At 47.2% G+C, this 19,067-nt stretch overlaps 2 protein-coding genes and 1 long non-coding RNA gene across 5 annotated transcripts in view; 1 reads left to right on the forward strand and 2 right to left on the reverse strand.

The window, feature by feature from the left end:
- LOC309525555 overlaps positions 1-19,067 on the forward strand; it is an 88,428-nt gene that overhangs the window by 67,862 nt on the left and 1,499 nt on the right. The gene's annotated exons all lie outside the window — the stretch shown is intronic.
- On the reverse strand, positions 1,116-9,832 carry LOC309524789 (uncharacterized protein). 2 transcript variants are annotated; one of them, XM_082209831.1, is made up of 5 exons: positions 9,566-9,832; positions 7,216-7,287; positions 5,105-5,809; positions 3,783-3,915; positions 1,116-2,747 (listed from the first exon to the last, which is right to left on the reverse strand). In XM_082209831.1, exons 1-5 carry the CDS (start codon positions 9,635-9,637, stop codon positions 1,870-1,872), a joined length of 1,860 nt encoding a protein of 619 aa, XP_082065957.1. In that variant the 5' UTR covers positions 9,638-9,832; the 3' UTR covers positions 1,116-1,869. The 2 variants fall into 2 exon arrangements, with proteins under 2 accessions (XP_082065957.1, XP_082065958.1); XM_082209832.1 differs by having other exon boundaries at positions 5,105-5,814; positions 9,566-9,830.
- Positions 11,139-18,577, reverse strand: LOC309524639 (uncharacterized protein). Of its 2 annotated transcripts, none has more exons than XM_082209430.1 (4): positions 18,447-18,577; positions 16,531-17,489; positions 15,784-15,901; positions 11,139-14,374 (listed from the first exon to the last, which is right to left on the reverse strand). In XM_082209430.1, exons 2-4 carry the CDS (start codon positions 17,254-17,256, stop codon positions 12,567-12,569), a joined length of 2,652 nt encoding a protein of 883 aa, XP_082065556.1. In that variant the 5' UTR covers positions 17,257-17,489; positions 18,447-18,577; the 3' UTR covers positions 11,139-12,566. The 2 variants fall into 2 exon arrangements, with proteins under 2 accessions (XP_082065556.1, XP_082065557.1); XM_082209431.1 differs by lacking the exon at positions 18,447-18,577 and adding an exon at positions 18,403-18,423.

Below are 19,067 nucleotides of genomic sequence, written 5' to 3' on the forward strand. Positions count from 1 at the left end.
CAAAGGCAAAATTGAGGCTAAGCAGGAAGCTGACAGATGAGGCTACCCCCTGGACTGGAGGCAAGTATGAAGGCAGGCCAGACTGGGCTGGCCGAAAGCTATTTGATGCGGCAGTGTCCTATTGGCCCTAATGGGCTAGCCTCAATACTGTGTATAGGGAAAACTAAATGTCAGTGGGGAAAGACTGTAAGACTGTATTGTTGTACCCTCAAGTTACCTGAGAAACTCAGCATGTAAAGAGCTGGCTGCTCCAAGCTCAGACCACATAGCTCCAACAAGCCCCACTCGAGCTCCTATACCAATAATTTAAGAACTTTCGCCACTGTAACGAAGCCACGTTTACTGCCTGTGCAACCTTTTCTGAATGCTGTATGGAAAAGCACATGAACCTGACCTTTGGAGAATTTGTAAGTAAACCATTTTTAACTTACCAATCGTGTGGTCTTTTTCTATACAAGGGAATGAATACTGGAAGCCTGAAACCTTTAGTACAACCCATATTATATCAAAACAATACATTTTATAAATGGAAGAACATGACTTCCTGAAATGCTACGAGCAACCCCCCCCCCCCCATGGGCTATCCAGGGGTGGTAGTGGTGGAAAGTCTGTGGATCCTATCAACCTTTTTCTAACACAAGGTATGGGTGTGTATAGCTGCTGTTGTACAAAGCCAGTCTCAGCCAAAACAAATAATTGGCAGTTAACTAAAAAGGCTGAGAAATGCCACTGAAGGTTTTGGTCCAGTCTTGGTATAGCTGTTCAGTCTACCTGCAAGGATGCTCACGGAGATGAGGGAAGTTGTAGCTCAGCAACATCAGGAAGGGCAAAGGTTTTCTTATCCCTGATGGAGTTACTGATCATGACTGAAGCTCAGAATCTCCTCTATCTCATAACTCAAATTTTAGGAGATTTCACTGTAGTGTGGAGGGTTGCAATTTGACATCCAGCTTGAGCTGATGAAAACTAAAACCTTTTTTTAAGAATCCCCCCCAATCCTCCTCTTAAGGAATTAAAAGACAGAATTTCACTTTCCCAATGACAGTCACCCTTTTGGTTGATCTCCCAGGGTTTCTTTTCAGATAGTGAATAAAAGACAAATGCAACAGCTGATGTTTCTCTCAAACAGAATATTTATATAGTTCCTGCACGTAGGTAAGACTTGTGCTCACTGACCAAGGTTTCATGGCATTTTCGCAATCCGAACACACTTCCAGACCCACTCCCGTCGCATACTGCATTTGAAGCCTGCACAACACGTGACACACACATTCTTCGCCCATCAGCTGAGTGAGCCCAGATGTTACACAGCCCATGTACGGTGGCCTGCTGGGGCCTGAAAAACCAAGGCTGCTTGTTAAGTGCCTGGCAGGCCACCCGTACATGGCTAGTGTGTTCTGCTTGATGTGGCAGATCTTGCTTTTTGGAAACGTGTGGTGGGAATCGCCAATGTGGTGCCTTCTACATGTTGCTGGACCAGCAGCTCCCTTCTGGCCATTTTGGTTAGGGCTGATGGGGAGCTGAAGCCCAACATCATTTTCAGTGCATTCCTGACGTATGATGTTATCAGGGCCAGCATGCTTTCACTCTGCAGTAAAAGCAATGGCAAATCGTTCCCACTCAGTAATGCGTCAGGCCCAACAAACCACACCTTTTCAGTGCATCTCAGAGTTGCGCTCCTTGGTTGCTCTCGCCCTTCCTCTATAGGCCAAACTCTTTAGATAGGACAGGTTTCTACACACTGAGCTGCCACAGGGAGTCGGCACCACAAAGGGTGTGTTTCCTGCCGCTGTCGATTCCTAAATAAAGCTCCAACCACGCTCCTCGAAGGATTTCTCTGTCCTGCCCCTGCCCCCACCCCCTTGTGCTCTAATCATTGGGATGGCTGCTTTCCGGCACATATCCCGTCAACGTATTTAAGGGCTGAGCGGCTAGGGGGGCCTCCCCTCCCTTTGGCGCGATCACGCGGTTCCTCCCGCCCTGCGCCGACTTTTTCATGCACAGCAAAGTGCAGTTGCCCAGGACCACGTAACCCAGCGCCGGGGCGTTTAAGTGGCTACTCTTCCGGCAGGTCTCCCGCTCGTGCTGGAGCAGCGACGCTCGGCGTCGGTAGCTTTTCCCACAGTCTTTGCAGCTGTATGGCCGTTCCCCAGTGTGGACTCGCTTGTGCTGGCTGAGGTTGGAGCTGGTGCTGAAGCTTTTCCCGCAGTCCGTGCATTTGTGGGGCCGCTCCCCCGTGTGGATCTTCACGTGCCGGCGCAGCTGGGACTGGCAAGGCCACCTCTTCCCGCAGTAGGAGCACTCGTACGATGGCGCCTTCTCCGGACGAGTTACGTCGGGGCTCTGGGCGAAGCTTTTCCTGCACTCTGCCTTCTCATCGGGGCTTCTCTCTTGGGAGGGGTTTTTGTTGAAGCGTAGAGCATCTTCTTCTCTGCAGTCAAAGCCTTTCCTCAGGGTGTTTCCCAGAGGGTCTTTCTGGAGCTTCTTCACCCCCTGCCGACTTGCGGGCCCTTCAGACACCTGGAACAAAGCCCCGCTGCCCTTTTCCAAGGAGACATCATTAAGTTCCGCTCCCTTGGGTCTTTCTGCATGAAGATTCTTCTCCTTCTTCTCAGTTCCGGAAACAAACAGAGAATCCTGGGTAAATTCCCCTCGGGTTTTTTCTCTGGGTGCCCAGCTTGCTTCAGCTTGCTCACGTCTCTCCAGCTGACGATTCTCCTCCTCATTCTCACTAAGCTGCCCATCACCTAATAAAACAAAGAGAGAACAAGAATGTGGGTCTACAGGAATAGTTCCCAATGTTGGCAGTGCTGGGGAGGGGTGCTAAGAGGCAAGTGGGTGGCAGTTCTGGCCCTGGGGGTGTCTATCAGACTCTGAAAAGCTGAGATTACTGGATCAAGTTCATCCATTTTGTTGAAGTAATTAAATAGTTTTAACTGGATTTTGAATAAATGCACAATTGATTGTTGCTGTTTAGAACCTTATTGTGTTTCTGTCTTTTTTGTGGCTTGTGCAAACCACTATTCTGAAGAATGCTTTTTATAGGATAGGGAACACTGGAGTCATATGAGTTTATGGAATCAAGGGGGTGATCGCCTGAAAAAGTTTTGGAACCACTGGTTTAAAGAATTTGAGGTTTTTCCATTTAGGAAAAGCATGGAGCAGTGGCAGGGGGTGGCATGAAAGAAGATTAAAAAATTAGACAGGGGGTAGAAAAAGTCAGTATATCAGTCTTCAATATTTTATCAATTTATTTTATAAACTGTATATAACCACTTGATTGCGGGGGGGGGGGGCGACCCTCAAAGCGGTTTACAAAAAGAGTAAAACAATGAAACTATCAGGAAGAAGAGAGCTTAAAACAACAATTTAAAACCATCAAAAATAACTGAAATCAACAATGAGTTAAAAAACAGGTTAAAACACACGCCAGCGTTCAACATGTCTTCATAGGCTTGCCTCAACAATGTTTTTAGCTGGCACCAAAAGGAGTACAGTGAAGGCATCTGTCTGACGTCAGCAGACAGTGAGTTCCAAAGTGTGCATTAAAATATAGATTTCTTGCAAATGCAGCATGATCTGTATTCCTAATCATCAAATCGCCCACTACCACGATCCCTCCACCCACTGGAGAAGTATCCTTGGCATGAGAAGATAGGTGTTCATCCCCATCCCCCGAGGAATGGGCTTCTCCTAAGGGAATGCCTCTCTCTTCCTCAGATCTGGTTCCAATATGAGCCCATTCCATCAGCCCCAGGCTCTCCTCTTCCAGCAACACTTACTGAGCAAGTTCGTCTCCCCATCGCTGTCTGGCTCAACCGCCATGGGGAGCTGCAACTCTTCGGAGTCCGACGGGTCCTTTTCTGCCTTGGGGGAATTAACAATCACCCGCTTGAAAGGCTCCAGCTCCTGAAACTGAACAGGGGATACCATTCAGAAAACAGCCCTGCTAGATCAGGCCAACTCCCATCAGCCCCAGCCAGGCCGAAGGTGATGGGAGACGTAGTGGAGCAGCACCTGCAAGAGTTGCCGTCTCAAGGACCACAGGTTGGGAAAGGCTTAGCTATATAGCAGATAACTATCTCATATGTATCAATGAGTCGTTGACCAGGACCTGCAAGACAAGAGTTCAAATCCCCACTCAGCCACAAAGCTCATTGGGTGAGCTTGGGGCAGTTGCTTACTCTCACCCTAACCTACCTCACAGGGTTGTTGTGAGGAGGACTATTAAGCCACCTTGAGCTCCTGGGAGGCAAGATGGGATAATAATGTAATAAATAATAACAATATAGTAATAATGAAGAAGAAGAAGAAGAAGAAGAAGAAGAAGAAGAAGAAGAAGAAGCAGCAGCACAGCAGGCAACCAAATGTCCCCTTTAAACAAAAAGGGTATTAAAAACTTCACCTGCCTCCATTGTTTATCCCAGCAATCTGGTATTACAAAGACAGACCACCTTTGCACATGGAGGGCTCCTTTAACTCAGGGGTGAGGAATCTGTGGTCCTCCCGATTGGATTCCAATTCCCATCAGCCCCAGCCAGCACATGCCAACCATCAGGGATGGTGATTTATTAAATTTCTGTACTGCCCATCTGAAGATCACAGGGCGGTTTATAGTATAAAAATATAAGAATACACACCATAATAACAAACAAAAAACACAGTTTAAAAGGCTATAGATTGCTTAATTACTCAAAGGCCTGGGAAAAAGAGGACTGGTTTTTGTCTGTATGTAATGGAGGCGCCAGACGAGCCTCCCTGGGGAGAGCATCCCACAAATGGGGAGCCACCACAGAAAAGGCCTGTTCTTATGTTGTCACACTGCGGATGCCTTGCAGAGGAGACACACAAAGAAGGGCCTCAGATGATGATTGCAGGGTCCAGGTTGCTTCATATGGGGAGACGTGGTCCTTGAGATCTGATGAAAATCATACCTCAAGGAGCTATGATTCAGTTTCCACACCCCTGATTTAACTACTCCCCGCCTGCACAATGGCACAGAGAGGAATGGTGTGCAACCTGATAGAGAGATTAATTACATCCAAGAGTAGGAGGAATTTCCTGCATAAGTCTTCAGGATTGAGTCCAAGCAGAATGCACTCACCGGTTCTTCTCTCCTCTCCAGCCTCAGCAGGAAATCCTCTGCCAGGGCCACCGCCTGGGCGCAAGTCTGTGGGCAACCTTCCCTGACCCAGCTCTGCATTTCCTGGGGCAGGACAGCTAGGAACTGCTCCAGGGTCACCAGCTCCAGGATCTGCTCCTTGGTGTGTCTCTCCGGCCTCAGCCACTGGCGGCAAAGCCCCTGGAGCCGCCTGCACACCTCGCGGGGGCCCTCGGCCTCCCAGTAGCAGAACCGCCGGAAGCACTGGCACCGAGTCTCCAGGCCAATGGGCTCGTCCTCCTCCATCATCTCTTCTTTCACTCTTGCAGGGGGATCTGGGCTGCTTTCACAGGCCTTCTGGAGGGCTTCTCTAGGAAGGCTGGGGAGAACTGGGGTGGCACACCCTCTTCTCGGCCAAAAGGAGTCCCGGAATTCCTTTGGGCCTTCCCCTGAGTGGGGCAGAGACAGCTGTGAGGGTCTCCATCCTAAGCAAGGGGGCTGCATGGTCTTCAGGAACTCCTGCCACTGGGCCTCCCAGCACGGCTGCAGCTCCTCCTCAGGTTCCTGCTTAATTGGCTTCGGAGCCATCCCAGCCAGAAGTTCTGCGCTGGTCCCCACCTGGGTGACATGACAGTCTGTTTCGCCCCCCTCTGGCTTGTCCCCCTTTTCAGATCCATCGGAGTCCTGCTTCTCTGTTTTTATTTCTTTCTGCCCTGCGAATTAACAATCAATGTCACAACAACAACAACAAATCTTTGACCTCATTTCACCACCTTCCTCCCAAAGGTGTTGAAAGCAATCTGTTGCGGAGGAAGGTTTATCAGCCCCTCATCAGGTAACTATTTAACTAGTCACAAGGACAGCAATCTAGCAATCATACGCCCTGTCTGGGGAGACCGTAAGAACATAAGACAAGCCTTCTGGATTGGGTCTATGGTCCATCTAGTACAGTATCGACTCCCAGCAGCTGGCAAACATTGCGTCTGACAGTGGACTGATAACATAGCCCGCAGAGCTAGCAGCCATTGATATTGCCTGTCTGTCAAAGAGAAGCAGGTGCAGTAAATGATCCATCTCTTTCGACTGGGGCAGCCTCCACCCTGCAAGACAAGCAGACGGATGGATCAGACCAAAAGTCTGCGTAGTTCAGCATCCTTTTCACTCAGGTGCCTGACACATACATACAGGGTGCCTGCAAGCGAAGTATGATGGCAACAGGCCTCATGAAGAAATAAGAACGTGAAGTTCTGCTGGATCAGGGCTCTTTTTATTTCCTTACTATTAATCAGTGCTTTTTTTACAAACCACAAAGTTTGTTTGATTATTTATTTATTTTATTTCGGGCCCAGTCGCAGTGCCACAGACACACACAACCCAGGCGCTGGGCCAAAATATAAGATGTGATTAATAAACTCAAGCAGACAGTGATCTGGATTAGAAATGGCCAAGGTGATATTTCTTTTGCTCAGGCATCCTGGGGGTATTACCCATTTCAGCTCCTCCCAGACAAAAAAACCCCAATTATTTAATTCTGAAAAGGTAAGGGAACTCAGTTCTTGCTCAACCACCCCACCCCACGTTGTTTATTCACAAACAACGTTTTCTGTTTGGGAAAGGTCATAGCTCAGTGGAAGAACATCTTCTTTGCACACAGAAGGTTCCAGATTCTACCCCCCAAGTATCTCCGGGTAGGAATGGAAGAGATCCCTGGAAGCTGCTGCCTGTCAGTGTGCAGACACGACTGAGCTAGCTGGACCAATGGTCTGACTCAGTGCACAGCAGCTTCCAATGTTCCTGCTGCTTGCCACCCCCCTTGGAAATGGCTGGTTGCAACAATCATTGCACCCAGAGCCTCTCTCTTCCTTTTCCTCGCCACCCCTACAGCTTTGCTCCTGGTCCCACTGAAACAACAACAACAACTTATTAACTTTGTATACCTCCCTATACCCCGCTGGTGCCAGTGAAAGGGAGCGCCTTCTGATCTGCCGGGGGGAAGTGACTTTAAAGTGCCTCTATTTTGCAAAGCTCCTTCTCTGCAAGCATGGATTTTCTGCGGTCCACCCCGCAAACATTCCGCTTTCTTTGAATTCTCTCCCTCCCTCCGTTTAACTCACCTTCCCTTTGCAGCCGTTGCATTGCACTCTTCGGGCGATCTGGAATCTGGCGATCTTGCAGCTGTTTCCAGACTAGAAATAAATATACATATAGATGCAGAAGTTAAAAGAGATGCAGCTGCAAGGAGAGGAAGCCGGAAGAGCGAGTTTTTGCATCGGTTGTGCCTTGCTGGGTCCCTCTAGGAAAGACATCTCGGTGCATTTAACCACCCCCACCCCCTTTGGGCTATGCGTAGGAGACGCTAAAGCAAGAGAGAGGAACCCTTTCCAGCCTAAGGGTTGCATTCGCTTGAGCTGAGTCGGGTCACATAGCAGCAGTGGGCGGGGCTAGAGGAGAAAGAGGGCGGAACAATGGATGCAAATTTCACCTTTTCTGCAGTAGGGAACCAATATAAGATGGGGAGACACCTGGCTTGCCACTAGGGGTCTTAGTGGACCACCAACTGCATCAACAGTGTGATGCAGCAGCAAAAAGAGCTAATGCTATTCTAGGCTGCAGTACCCAGATCAAAGGAAGTTTTACAGTGGTACCTCAGGTTACATGCGCTTCAGGTTACAGACTCCGCTAACCCAGAAATAGTATCTCGGGTTAAGAACTTTGCTTCAGGATGAGAACAGAAATCGTGCTCTGGTGGCACGGCGGCCAGAGCTAAAGTGGTGCTTCAGGTTAAGAACAGACCTCTAGAACAAATTAAGTACCGTATTTTTCGCTCTATAAGACGCACCAGACCAGAAGACGCACCTTGTTTTTGGAGGAGGAAAACAAGAAAAAATATATTCTGAATCTCAGAAGCCAGAACAGCAAGAGGGATCGCTGCTCAGTGAAAGCAGCAATCCCTCTTGCTGTTCTGGCTTCTGGGATAGCTGTGCAGCCTGCATTCACTCCATAAGACGCACACACATTTCCCCTTATTTTTTAGGAGGGAAAAAGTGAGTCTTATAGAGCAAAAAATACGGTACTTAACCCGAGCTACCACTGTAAAGGTAAAGGGACCCCTGATCATTAGGTCCAGTCGTTGCCGACTCTGGGGTTGCAGCGCTCATCTCGCTTTCTTTGCCGAGGAAGCCGGCATACAGCTTCCGGGTCATGTGGCCAGCATGTGGCGAACCAGAGCAGCGCACGGAAATGTCGTTTACCTTCCCACCGGAGCAGTACCTATTTATCTACTTGCACTTTGACATGCTTTCGAACTGCTAGGTTGGCAGGAGCAGGGACTGAGCAACGGGAGCTCATCCCGTTGCGGGGATTTGAACCGCCAACCTTCTGATCGACAAATCCTAGGCTCTGTGGTTTAACCCACAGCGCCACCCGCATCCCTTTTAAAGGAAGTTATAGTACCATTCTACTCTTCCTTGATCAGACCACACCTGGAATACTGTGTCCAGTTCTGGGCACCACAATTTAAGGAGGATATTGATAAGCTGGAAAGTGTGCAGAGGAGGTTGCAACCAAGATGATCAAGGATCTGGAAACCAAGCCTGATGAGGAAGGGTTCAAGGAGCTGGGTATGTTTAGCCTGGAAAAGAGGAGACTGAGAGGAGATAAGCTAGCCATCTTTAAATATCTCAAATGTCACATGGAAGATGGAGCGAGCTTGTTCTCTCCTGCTCCAAAGGGTAGAACTCAAACCAATGGTTTCATTAGATTCCAACTAAACCTCAGGAAGAACTTTCTGACAGTAAGAGCTGTTAGACAGTGGAACAGACTCTCCTTCATTGGAGGTTTTTTAATATTTGTTTTATTTGGGTGCATTTCCCACCTTGGCGGCCTCCTGATGAAGGGCTTATATAATGTTCTAATTAATTAATTTATTAAAATTGGAGGTGAGTGAAGCACAATGCTCGCAGTACTAAGCTCTCTGGAGGAAAGGCAGCATAATAAACAGCTGTCAAGAGACAGAAATGCTTTGTGTACTGTTCTTCTCCAGCTACAGTGGTACCTTGGGTTAAGAACTTGATTCGTTCTGGAGATCTGGTCTTAACCTGAAGCTGTTCTTAACCTGAGGTACCACTTTAGCTAATGTGGCCTCCCACTGCTGCCACACAATTTCTGTTCTCACCCTGAAGCAAAGTTCTTAACTCGAGGTACTATTTCTGGGTTAGCAGAGTCTGTAACCAGAAGCGTCTGTAACCTGTACCCCGAGGTACTACTGTACTTTAAAAGGAACAGGAGTAAGTTTTGGGAAAAAGCTACAAGCTGGAATAACACCGCCTCCCCCCACCCCCCAGCTCAAAACAAGCCTTGGAATAAATTCACATCTTCTTTTCTCTTTAAATGTTGATATCTACACCCAGAGGCCTGAAGAAAAGCTGTTTTCTAGGATTGCCTGTGGGCAGCAACCTTATTCACCTGTTGAATTTCTGCCTCCGATACAGAGGTGCTGGTGGGGTGCGTGGGGTTGAGAGCTGGCAGCCCCAACATCAGCCTGAGTAGCACTGTTTCCTCAACATGACTGGTTGCTTAATGGGAAATGATCACCACAGACCAAGCACCACGGCCGCTTCCCAGCTGCAAGTCCAGCCGCCACCATCCTGAGTTTTCACCCTCCTCTACCACCAAGGCTAAAGGGAAGGCAAGCTGGTGAGGGGTCTGGCTTCTGGAATGCCTGTAGGCCCCATTGCTACGGGCGACGCTTACAACAAATGGAACCCAAAGAGCAACTTGGGAGAGCTGGATTATGAAGACATACAATAAGACAGAGACAGGAGGCTGGAGATACTTAAAGCATTTTTTGAAATCCCCTCTTCACCCTCCCACAAACAAAAGGGACTGCACCCCTCAGGCCACAGCCCTGTATTAATACTGGACAGGTCATTTTGGCACCTTCATTATATGTTTTTCATTTACTCAGTTCTTCTTGGACTGTTTTTACTCCCAGTCCTACTAAAGCAGGACCTGGAAAAAATCAGTTAGAAACTTATAAATGCTCCTCCCTGCAGAAATCTTTAGTAAAAGGCGATTTATTCAAACTGAAGTGAAGCCAGAGTATTCTTCCTGGGCTGTTAATATCAGCAACAGATGCTACTGCTTGCAGCCTATTCTGTTTTTACACTTCGTCTGTTCTACTGCTGCTGGATATTTTTTATTTTTTATTAATAGAAGAAGTTTAGCTCAGTCAGTAGAGCATTAGACTTTTAATCTCAGGGTTGTGGGTTCCAGTCCTGCACGGCTGGGGGTTGTCCAAGATGATCCACGTTGTCCCTTCTACAATTATATATGTAAAAAATTCAAGTTACAGCAGCGATATAATTCAATAATGTACCAGGGATTGAACCAGGGACCTTCTACATGCAAAACAGATGTTATACCACTGAGCTACAGCCCTTCTCTAAACAGCTGCAGGGACCCTCCTATTCACACCAAGGAAAGATTGCAGGGAAAGCAGTTTCAAAGGAAAGTACCGTATTTTTTGCACCATAACACTCACTTTTTTCCTCCTAGAAAGGAAGGGGAATTGTCTGTGCGTGTTATGGAGCGAATGCCTACGGGTGGCGGGGGAGATCTGCTGCAGTCGTGAGCAGAGGATCCATGGTTCCCCTTCCTTCCCTCCTCCGTGGTTACAAAGCATGGATCCACATGGATCCTCAGTATTTTTGCATTGGGCTACTTCAAACTCACTGTCAGATCACATGTATGTGGCCACAGCATGAACCACAAAAATCATATATCCACTATTTCGTTTAGAATATTTTTTTCCTTGTTTTCCTCCTCTAAAAACTACGTGCGTGTTATGGTCTGGTGCGTGTTATAGAGCGAAAAATACGGTAATCAAGCCTAAAGGAAGGAAACTGCATCAACTGCCTTGTTCTTTTCTGTTGTTAAGACAAGGCAGGTGTTGTCTTTGAGAACCCTCCTGTCCGTCTTCTGCTGGACAAAACACATTCAAAGTGCAGCACCAAAAAGCAGGAAAAGGGAGACAAAATGCAACAGGTGCAAAAGACAAGTTTATTCAAATTCTATACACCAACAGGGAGCTCACTCTCTAAGTGCAAAACCTTATGTAGCCAAAACAATGCTATCTTTGCACAAGAGGGATGTGTTGGCAAGTTCAGGGGAAGAAGCAGACAAAAACATTGGGGTGGGGGAACCCCAAACGCAACACGGAAAGGTTGCAAGATATTCCACTGCAGGTGAAAAATGGAAAACTGGGAGTGGGAAGAGATGTAATAGAGTATCCTGGAAAAGGGGCATGGCTGGATGGGATACCAGACAGGCGCACACCCCATGGCGACATTTTGGGTGCCTGGATATGCATCCCAATGCACTTCAAACACTGGGGTCTTTACCAGGGATGGGGGGAAAAGAATTGATAAACAGTTGTGTAAAAGAATTACCCCCACAAGCAACTTCGGCTTCCATCGTCCTAATAGGCACTCTAGTGAGAGCAAAAGCTTTTTCTGGAGCTAGCCTTTTAGACCTCATACATCACATGCCTGCTTTTTAATCATCCTGTTTCACATAGTATCATTATAGTGTAAATCACATCCATGCTTGAAGGCAAAATCAGCCCAACAATGCTTACGGCAACTGATGAAAAAGAGATAGAGGATGGAAGAACAGGGGTGTCTGAACGCTGCCATTTTGCACAAGTTCAGACAACTCACATGATGATGGTTATCAGTAAAAGATTATTCCGACAATCACAGCTTTACTCTTTTTTCGTCTGCTTGTTTCAAGGAGCAAGTTCCTAGGCCTTAGGAAAGAGTATTGGAGAAGGCTTCCTGAAATCTCTAAGTGAAATGGTACACTAATGGATCCTAAACTATTAAAAAAATGTAATAGAATATATGAATTTGCAAAGCCCAGTTCTTAATAGAATCTGCCAGAGTTGCTGTATCTGGGATACGAAGGAGTATTTTCCCCATAGCAATAACATCCCAATTCAAGAAAAACCAATGTGATTAAGTGGGGAGGCTTTGCCTTTGTTAATAGTGCGGACGGGGAATCTGTGGCTTTCCAGAACTTTCTGGACTAAAACTGCCTCACCATTGGCCATCCTAGCTGGGGTTGATGGGAACTGTAGTCCAAACACATTTAAAGGGCCATAGGTTTCCCACCAATTTGCATCCTTGTGATTGCCAGTAAAAACAAAACTAATTCTTTAAGGTCATCCCTTGGAGGAAACTGTTCCCATAGTCTGCAGAGCATATATGCTATCTACAAACCTGGTTTCTCTCCTAATGGAGTATTATTTATTTAAAGCCACCAGTTTCTGTGGCCCCCAACAAGAGGATGGTAAACACAAGGTATATTTAGTTTTTAAAGGTACAGAAAGAAAGAAAAAGGTAAGGGAGGTGAAAAGAAGCAGACTCAATATCAAATTTTTCCAAGTTCTCATGAGAACTGATCTCTAGTTAAAACCTTCCTTGCAGCTGGAACATTTATAGGGTTTCTGCCCTGCCTGGTCACTTATGGGCGCTAGGAGATTGGGCCGCCTGACGATGTTTCGCCCACAGTCTGAACACTGATACGGTTGAACTCCTGTGTGTACGCTCTGATGAGTAAGAAGGTGTGAGCTGTTCCTAAAAGTTTTTCCACAGACCGAACATTTGAATGGCTTTTCATCCACACAAGTCCGTGTGCGTTTGACAAGATCCGAGCTGAAGTAATTGCTTCTGACGCACTCGGAACATTTTGACGCCTTCTCTGCCTGGTCTGACCGCTGCCTGAATGTTTTCCCACATTCAGAGCACCTACAAACATCCTCTCCCACGTGAATTTTCTGATGTCGAAGGAGAACAGAGCTTGAGGTGAAACTTTTCCCACAGTCTGAACAGATGTATGGCCTCTGCCCTGTGTGGATTCTCACATGAACAAGAAGGTTCGACCTCCTATCAAAGGTTCTCCCACAGTCTGCGCATCTGTAGGGCTTCTCTCCCGTATGAATTCTCTCATGCAATACAAGGTGGGAACTCCACCGGAAGCATTTGTCGCAGTGGGAGCATTTGTATGGTTTCTCTCCTGTGTGGGTCCTCTCATGCGATTTAAGATTCGGGACATTTCGGAAATTTTTCCCACAGACTAAGCACTTGTGTGGCTTCTCTCCTGTATGGATTCTCTCATGAATAATAAGGCTCTGTCTCTGGCTAAAGCTTTTCCCACAGTGGGAACATTTATGCTGCTTCTCTCCTGTGTGGACCTTTTGATGCGCGATGCGCTGCAAACTGTTTCTGAAGGTTTTCCCACAGACCGAGCATTCAAACGGCTTCTCTTTGTGGGTTCGCACGTGCGCCACCAGTTCCAAACTGACTTCAAAAGTTTTCCCACAGGCATAACACGCAAACAACTCATCTGCTGTGTGCGTCTTCTCATGTTCAATGAGTTCGGATTTCTGGCCAAAGCTTTTCCCGCAGTAGGAGCACACCCCTGTGTGGATCCTCTCGTGAGATATGAAGTGTGAGCTCCAACTGAAGCACTTCCCACAGTGCGAACATTTATATGGCTTCTCACCTGTGTGGATTCTCTGATGTACTTTGAGGCCTGAGCTGTTTCTAAAGTTTTTCCCACACGCTGAGCATTTGTAAGGTTTCTCGCCAGTGTGGGTTCTCTGGTGTTTAAGGAGGTCTGATCTCTGACTGCAGCTTTTCCCACACTCAGAACATGTGTAAGGCTTCTCTCCTGCGAGGAGCCCCTCTTGAGAGTTCCAGCCAAAGGTATTTCCACAGTGTGAGCACTTATGTGGCTTCTGTCCTGTGTGGGTTCTCTCACTTTCGCCGCAGTGGGAACATTTGTACAGTTTCTCACCCACATGGGTCCTCTCGTGCGTCACAAGATCCGAGCTGCTACTAAAGCTTTTCCCACAGTGCCAACACTGGTATGGCTTCTCCTCTGCATCAGCACTCTCATGCGTAGTAAGGAGTGACCTTCCCACAAAGTTTTCCCCAAATTTGTCATATTTTGCCTCCTCCTTATCCTGCTGGATGAAGGGTTCATTGGCACCTTTGCAAACACTTTGTTGGAGAACAAATGGATCCATTCCATTTTCTTTGTTGCTTCCATTCTGCCTTTCCGCTACATGTTGGTTCCCATTAGCTTCACGCTGATGCAGGAAATCCTTCTCTGTGGCTGTTTTCAGCGATGTCTTCAGTCGCTCCAGTTGCTCAGGTCTCTCCAGCAAAGGATTCTGATCCTCGCTTTTCCTGAGCCACCCACCACCTCCTGGAAGAAAGGGGAGAAGCCAGACAGGAATCAGGCATTGTGCTAAAATTAAGGAAGTAGGTAACAAAGCACAAAACACCTTCAATGCCCTCCCATCAGATTTCAAGGAGATGAGTAATTATATAACGTTTAGAAGACATCTGAAGGTAGCCCAGTAGGGGGAAGCTTTTTAATGTTTATGTATCATTATCTTTTAATATTTGTTGGAAGTCATCCAGAGTGGCTGGGGCAAATAAACAAATAAAATTATTATTATTATTATTATTATTATTATTATTATTATTATTATTATTATAGCTTATCTCTTTCCATCTGCTCTGTGGTATCCTTGGGAAATTGGTAACTCCTCCTGCCCCCTTCAATGTTCTACTCTAGAAATTTACCCCTTCTTTGTGGAAGAAGGCTTCAGAAACCCAGATTGCATGAACTATCAGGAATGTCACAACTTCCAGGCTAGCTGCCAGTGAAATCAGAGACACAGAGAACTTCTGATAGTTCTTTAATTTAATTCAACAGAATACACAGAGAGACTATGGATTATGCTGCCTTCAGTCTTGAGACGTTACTGAGAGTGCCCACTCCACCCCCTTGCAGCTTCCAAACCCCTCCTGGCTGCCTATGGTGACAGAATATTTCTGTCTCTGTTTAGCCTTCAGCTCTAAGATATGAAGGCATCGCCTGGTCCTCGGAGAAGGAGGGGGTTATACCAGGCTTTTGAGTGACATAGTATCCACTGTCTGCTGTACTGTTTCTCCCACACCTGAGTCCTGTCTCTCTGTTCAGGACTAGAGTATCTGCTAGCTTGCTCCAGTTCCTCATCCTCCAACTCTTTGCTTCTTCTTCTTCTGGGGTGTGTCCTGTTCACCACCACCATGAATTTGGGTCCATAGTATCTCCATCCTGCTCCTGCCCAGACACCTCTTCAGGTGGAGGTCCCCACCATTCCTCCTCATCTGCCCAGATCATCAGAATGCCTGCTTTTGTGGGTTGGCATCATGGTTAAGATCCTAGGCCAGGACTGGGAAGATCCAGATGAAATCCCCACTCACCCATGAAGCTAACTAGGTGTTACAATGCTGTTCAAAATTGACTCGCTCTTAGTCCAAGTGCATCATTCTCAGTTAGGGTGAGAAGCCACCTTCTCCACACTTTTATCTCCTGTTCCCTACAGAAGAAATAGGCCCTTTATTTAACACAGGCCAGATTGGGCAACGACCAATGCTCAGTCCATCTGTGGACAGTTTTAGCAATTTAATACATTTCTACAATGGTCCTCAGGTCTGTGGGGTGTGACTTAGATATGGGAAGACAAGTCCATCATTTTAGATGAGGCAAAGTGAGAAAGCCAGAGACTAACTCGCTTAAGGAACCCCACAGTGCTCAGGGAGACCGTCCCCAGAGAGACTTACTCAATATGTTCACACTCCCATCAGCCTCCTGTTCAGCCTGTGTGAAAAGCAGCATCTCTGTCGTGCTCTGGGGAGACTGGTTTGCCTTGGGGAGATTGACAAACTCTTCTTCTGTGATCTGGAGAGGTGAGGTTAAGAGAATCAGTTTAAAGTGACAATAAGAGGCAGGCAAAATGTTTTAGGAAGGCATATTTAAGTCTTACAAGGACTTCTATTATCCCACCTCTTGTGTAGAAAAGAGACAGAGAGGGAGAGCAACTTACAATGATTAAAAACCGCTGCCAGACCGCCTGCAGTTCTTGGATAACTTACAGAATTGTAGAGGTGGAAGGATCCCTGAGGGTCATCTAGTTCAACCCCTAACAATTCAGGGATCTCAACTAAATCATCAGGCAGAGAACACGTCCTCAGAACCCAAATGCATGATGGAAACAATTGCAAAGGGGTTGGATTAGATGCCCCCCAGAGTCCCTTCCAACTCTACAGTTCTAGGATTCTATTAAACTGTATTTCATCAGAGATGATGGGAGCTGTCCTACTTACTCTCCTCCAGCTACTGAGCAGCAGCACCAGGCTACTTCTCACCCCCCAGTTCCAAGGCACTCTCACATGCCAAACAAAAATAGCTCCTTCTTGCTGGCAACCAAGCCACTGGCTTGTCAGGGTGCACAATTAGGGTTTTGTGGTTGTGAACACAAGAAGACCCAAGAGAGACTCAAAGACACCAGTTTAGAAATGTTGTCTCACCTGCTTTCCCCAGCTGTTGGCCCCTTTCTGCCTCAGAAGGAACTCCTCCGCCAGGGTCGCTGCTTGGGCACAGCTCCCTGGGTTACGTTCCCTCACCCAGCTCTGCATCTCCAGTGGCAGGACAGCCAGGAACTGCTCCAGGGTCACCAGTTCCAGGATCTGCTCCTTGGTGTGTCTCTCTGGCTTCAGCCACTGATGGCAAAGCACCTGGAGCTGCCTGCAAAGCTTGTGAGGCCCATCAGCCTCTTGATAGCAGAGCCCACGAAAACACCGGCGCTGCCTCTCCATCTCGGCAGCACCCCCAGACAGAGTTCTTGCCTTCTGCTTCCCACTGCAAGCTGCATCCAGATCGGTCTCATGGTCCTCTTGCGCTTCACCAATGAGTCGTGGCTGGATTTGGGAAGCACACAAAGATCTGGGCCACTTTTGGGGATCCAGTTTTCTTTGGGAGAGTAATTGAGATGTTTTAGGACCACACCATTGCCTCAGCTCAGGTACTTGTGGGTTTTCCCCTTCTGAATATGTGGCCTGTAGCGTACTGAGGAACTCCTGCAACTGGGCATCCCAATTCCTTGATGGCCCTTCATCTGGTTCCTGTTTCACATTTTGCTCAGTTTTCTCAGAGAGAGCTTCCTTGATCATTTCTGGAAGAGCCTGCCCTCCCTTTCCCTCTTCTGGGTCAGGACCTGCCACGTTCTGCTCCTCCATTTTGATTTCAGGTTCCATGCTTTAGCAGAGATCCACCAGTCACTGTCTCTTGCGTCACAGTTGTCTCCTCCCCGGGGGACTGTCCTTGTTGTGCTGTTTGCTGCTCTCTCTTTCAGCACCAACCCTTGAGGGATGCCTCAGCACTCTTGCTAAATCCTTGAAGATCCATCAGCTCAAAGTGACACAGCAAAACATCTGAGCCTTTCAGCAACTTGAGGGAGTCAAGTGTTCTTTATAATAGCCTTCTGCCACTATGGAAGAAATGTACATAGAAGGAAAATAAGACAACCTACTGTAATGCGGGTGAGAATGCATGGGAATCTCTTAATGGATGCAATGCAGTCATGCAGTTAGTTTCTTCCTCAACCTCCAAAATTCTGATCCGATTTTCAAGCAAACAACCTTCCCACTCCTACAAAAATACTCAGTATACATTATGTGTTACCTTCCCCTCCTAGCCACTTCCATTAACCTGCTGTGCTCACAATCAAGGTGATGGAAACCTTCATGGTACATTTCTGATAATGACAGTTATAAGTACAGAGAGCACTGCAGGTGCTGTAGACCAGGACAGTTCCCTGCAGCCTCTATCTATCATGGGGAGCAGCTATAGCGCAGTGCTAGAGAGCATTCCTTGCATGAAGAAGATCTTGAGTTCAATCCCCAGCATCTCATAATTCAGATAGTAGCACCAGGAAAGACAAACACGCAGCTGCTGGATGAGGCCAATGGCTCTCCTAGTCTAACATTCTCTCAAAACACCCATGTCATCCAGCCTTCTCAGTGATACGTCCCTCCTTTCGGAATGCTTTCCCTGGAGAGGTGCATCTCTCCCCCACCACAAATCAGTAACTTTCAGAAGGAATTTTAAAACATTCCTGATCCCCCAGGCATCTGATGGGTAAAGCTTGCCAGGAACTGCATTAGCTGCAAGGACATGCTATTGTTTTAAAATCTCTTTAGATGCTGTTTAGATACTCTTCGTGCTTTAAAATGTTTCAAAAGTATTTTATTTATGTTTTAAGTTGCATTGCTCCTTTGCAGCAGCGCATATACAAAAAAAATCTCCCTCGTATGAATTTTTGTCCTATAGCAGAGCTCCCTGGTAACCAAGATTGCAAAAGAAGAAAGGGCATTTTTTAAAAAAACAGAAATAAAAGCCACCTGGCAAAACCCTGCATTCTCTCCCCAGTGCCTCTCTCGCTCACCTGTCTTTCAAGTCCTCTGCATGTCACTCGCTGGGGATTTGCAACCCGCTCAGTCCTTCCCAAGCTGCAGAGACCGAGCAGAGAATGAAAGATGCTTCTCCGATCCCAGGGAGAGGACCGGAAAGAAAGAGCCTTCCCTTTGGCATCTCCTCTGCTCACGTGACCGTGACCGCTCTAGGATTCAGAGCTCCGCGGCCTTAACCCCTTCGAGTGCGCGCGGCTGGGCGGCTGAGAGCTGCGTCCCGCTAACAGTCAAAGGAGCGGAGCGATGGGTACCTTAAAGAGCCTGCAATTACTTTTAAGTTTGCAAAAAGTGTGTTCCTTTCATAGTGATTGCATTTGGGGTGACTCTGCTTTAAGGCTTGCTCTCTCTCTCTCTCTCTCTCTCACACACACACACACACACGCTTCTTAAGATGCCCATCCAAGATGACTAACTTGGGTTGGTTGTCACACTTTTAATCACTTTTTAAAAATGAGAATTTGCTTTGTTCAACAAATGCAGAAAGATACCCCCCTTCTTATTTTTCTTTGGTGATCACTCGTAGCCAAGTAAGATTGTCTTCCATGAACACAGTCTTAATGGTGTGTCTGTAAGTGACTGTGGAGGCCAGTTATGGA

Source organism: Podarcis vaucheri (assembly GCF_965113315.1).
Source record: "Podarcis vaucheri genome assembly, chromosome: 2".
NCBI classification, from domain to species: Eukaryota; Metazoa; Chordata; class Lepidosauria; order Squamata; family Lacertidae; genus Podarcis; species Podarcis vaucheri.